General features: G+C 45.2%; 1 protein-coding gene across 1 annotated transcript in view; it reads right to left on the reverse strand.

Annotated features, from left to right (window-relative positions):
* LOC104994591 (liprin-alpha-1-like) overlaps positions 1-4,145 on the reverse strand; it is a 35,103-nt gene that overhangs the window by 26,246 nt on the left and 4,712 nt on the right. Inside the window, 4 exon segments of the mRNA XM_010848220.1 lie at positions 700-846; positions 2,764-2,967; positions 3,188-3,289; positions 3,638-3,729. Coding sequence (XP_010846522.1) covers positions 700-846; positions 2,764-2,967; positions 3,188-3,289; positions 3,638-3,729 — 545 coding nt within the window.

The following is a 4,145-nucleotide window of genomic DNA, read 5'->3' on the forward strand; positions in this document are numbered from 1 at the left end:
AGAAAACAAAAGCATATGGTACGTAGTATTTTCTGATCTGCCTTTTACAGCCATTATTTTGTATATCGTAATGTTCTTAATTAGCATTCCACATCATAAATTTCAATGGCTTTCTAGTATTCTATTTTTGTGGTGGGGCCAATGATACACTTTGTCACACACCAGATTGACTCACTTTGTTTTGGAGAAGCCAGATTTGGTTTTCCTGGGTAAGTCCTGATGTCATCTGAGATGACATGGGAACAGGAGCGAGTAAAGCTCACCCAACCATAGGAAGTACCAACCCTAATCAGACTGGAGCTCTAACCCTGCCTTTTGACCCCAGTTCCCAGCAGGCAGCCAGCTGCCATGAAGTTCCCTGCTGCTCTCTGCTCTTTCAGAAAAAATGCTAACAAGCCAACAGATTCAAGTAAAACAAAAGCGTCAGGAGTGGAATTCCACAACATGGTTAAACCAAATCCCAAATCATTCAAACCTGTAAGTTGCAGTCACCCTCAATTTTTAAACATTGGATTTCCTTTCAGTACAGTTGATTTATCATGATGTACATCCACACTTTTGAACACAGTATTTTCGGGTCATAAGAACTTTACACTGGGACTTGATTTCCAACATGGGAGTCACATGAAAAGGTCTTTACCTTCCTTCTTCAGTATTCACTACTATAAAAGTCAGACACAGGTCAGTAAAGGCCATTACCTGTCGATGCAGAGAATCCTTATTTACGATTTCCTTTTCAGGTTTATCATCAAGGTCATGCACAGAGGAGGCTTCGCGCTGTGCGGCGAGGTAGCGTTTCTCAAGTGTCGTGATTCTCTTCTCCACGTCCTCCTTCTGGGCCATGGCCTACACCGGGCATTACAGAGGAGAAAAGTAAGTCATTATCGTGGAATACTCCAGCACACTTAAGAGTAAAAATGCTGGACTAAATCCTAACTTTCAAATCAAACATAAAATTAGCATCCTCAAAATTAAACTCCTAGACATGGCAGTTTTCTTAGACGTGAGCAAAAACGCGCCTACCTCAAATGTCACATTTGCCACGATGGCACCCATCTGTCTTAATGTCTGTCTGGCCACTCGATTTACCAAGCTTCTTTTCTACATAATAAACCCAAACAGCAAACAAAAAGTACACTAAACTACCCTGTCATTGCAAGAATTCCAGGAGGGAAGGGATCTGGCATGAAATGAGGACCTCTGTCTCCTACACCATACAGGCGGGCTTGACCCAGAACACGGAGGGACCTTCAACAGATCCAACAGGGAGCTCTGAGGCTCATTTCCTCGGGTAAAAGTTGGAAAAAATCTCATGCAATTTCCTCAAAATTAAAGTAAGAATATCAATGAGTGGAAACGGAAGCCAAAGTGTAACACAACTGGAAGCAGCCTTCTCAAGCCTAGTTCTTCTAAAGCAGAGTTACACCACATGTCTGAAATGCTCACACCAGGACCAGAACTTGCTGCTGGTGCAACTCCCGTCTGCCAGCTCAAAATCCATTTCAGGTCCCTCCGTAGTCACTAAGGAACCAGTGTTGTCCTAACATTAAAAGTGAAAGGTCTTAAAAACGCTTTTTCCAGAATTCTCTACATATTAAACTCTGCCACCTAATCTCCTCCTATTGCCAGAGTAATGTGAACAGGTTATACAAATATGTGCAAATACTTCTGTTTTGAGTTCTCACACAGAATTACTCACACCAAGCTACTAAACAAGTACACCTGCTGGAACACATGTTGGAGGGGTTCTCTCTGAGACGGTCTCACGGTGGAGGGGTTGGGCAGGGTGGGCACTGTCTGCCTGTGTACAAAGGAAAGCTGAGGCTCACAGGAGGAGGCCTGAGCTCCCAGCACTCTTCTGTTTTCACAATGACTGTTAGGTAGTGTCTCATAAATCATGACACCCGCAGACATGACCACCAGAAACATCATGATTCTACATGGTTACACAGCACGGGCCTGAGGATCTGAGGGTGAGCAAAGGCCACTCGTCTTGTCTGACCGCCGGTGTCACTGTCACACATCCCTTCAAGGAGCAGAACCTCAGAAAACTAGAGAAGATGGCCAGGCAAGCTGCCTCAGCAGAGCCCACACAGCATGCTCCCATCTCTCCGAGAGAACGGGCTCCACAGACGTCACCAGACTCGCCTGAGGGAATCAGAAGGAAATTTCAGCATCATCGGGAATACATTCAACAGGCAGGTAGGGGGATGAACTGGGAGACTGGGGTTGACACATACACTACTGATACTGTGCATAAAGTCAACAGTGAGTAAGGGCCTACTGTACAGCACAGGGAGCTCTACTCAGTGCTCTGTGGTGAAGTTAATGGGTAGGAAATCTAAAAAAGAAGGAGATATGTGTGTGTACATATATATATATATATATATGATTGATTCACTTCGCTGTACAGCAGAAATTGACACAGCAGTGTAAAGCAACTATACAAATCAATGAATGAACGGATGAATGAATTTTTTAAAAAGGAACACACTAGGCCCCCTAGAACTTGTAGAAACGAGCAGTCCACACCCAGGGTGCAGCACAGCGCTAGGGCTGCCCTTATGTTGGTCCACTGCAATGGACCGTCTGGACCAGGCCTCTTCTACCCCGAGACCTCGACGCAGAGGCAGGGAGGCCACCAGTCGTGGTCTCGCCAGAGCTCTGCTCTTGCTCACGCAGCCATCCCAAGGCTGAGACCACCGGGAGAACAAGGGACCCACATCCCACCTCAGGACGACAGACACGTCCACCGTCACTCACTTCTCGGACGTCCCGCTGTACTTTCACGTTTACTTCCTTGGACTTGAGGAGATCCTTCCTGGCCATGTCCAAGTCCTCCTCCAGGTCTGTCACCTGCGCAGAGAGGGCTGCCAGGAGCTCCTTCATCTGGCTCTGATCTCGCAACTGGTTGTTTATGATTTCCTGGAGCTGGATCACCCGAGCTAGAGAGCCGTCGCGGGTTCTCTAAGGGGGAAAGGAAGCCTTAGACAGCCTTGTTTTGGGAGGGAGGGAACACAGCACTTCCGGGCAACTGGTGAGGTCAAAACTGCCTTCTGCGCTTGGAGCTCACATGACCCTCACAGTCACACAGAACTACATGGTGCTTTGGTGAGAGGTCCCAACAGCCCCGCACAGACTGGATGGTAAGACGAGAACCAGACAGAGAGTGAGACCGAGGACTTGCCTTTCCATTGGCGCTTGGCATGTTTTCTTGCTTGGGATTTATATCAAGCACCCCGTCCATCAGTATCTTTTCTGGGTTTTTCTTCTCTTTAAGAATCATCAGCTAAAACCAAAAGTTTGAATCAGAATAAAGAAAGAAGTAAAGACAGCAAACTCCATTTGGAAAAACTCAACTCAAAACTGAAAATACAGCATAAAAAGAAAATACATGGTGATGCTATCCATCCCAAAGAGAACCAGGTGATTAGAGTCAGAATTTGTCTTCTACTGGACAAAGGGGTACTTAAGAGATCCTGCAGCTCTGAGCCACAAGTCTAGTTTACTAGTCATTAAAATAACCCAAGTGGGAGGGTCCTCAATCAGAAAGATAAATAACATCTGACGTCCACTACAGCCTTCATACTTTTTTTAAATGAAAGGATACAAATGACAAACCCTTCACTGAAATTACACGATGACTGATCAAACTTCTCTCTTTATGTGTGGCACCTAATTCTTCTTCTAACAAACTACACCTTTCAAGTGCTCCTCGTAATCACTCTCAACTGAAATAAAAGGGGCCGAGTCACCGTGTGTTGAAGTGTGTATATACTTTAGTGCACTTCTTAGTGTACACTCACGCCAACACACGGCTACTGTAACAGAAGACATTTAATGCATTTCATTGACCTTAACGTCAAGAAGATCTGCTTATTAACAGCTTTAAATTTAAGTTAGGAAAAAAAATGTTCCTAAAATAATTCTATTACCTAGTTTTTAATTGCAAATTGATATACAGAATATAATAAATCTTGAGACATTTATGCCAACTAATACTTTTTACCTGGGGCTTCCCAGGTGGATCAGTGGTAAAGAACCCCCCTGCCAATGCAAGAGGGCAGGTTCGATCCTTGGGTGGGGAAGATCCCCTGGAGTAGAAGATGGCCACCCACTCCAGTATTCTTGCCTGGGAAGTCCCA

Source organism: Bison bison, unplaced genomic scaffold (assembly GCF_000754665.1).
Source record: "Bison bison bison isolate TAMUID 2011002044 unplaced genomic scaffold, Bison_UMD1.0 scf7180017864261, whole genome shotgun sequence".
NCBI lineage: Eukaryota > Metazoa > Chordata > Mammalia > Artiodactyla > Bovidae > Bison > Bison bison.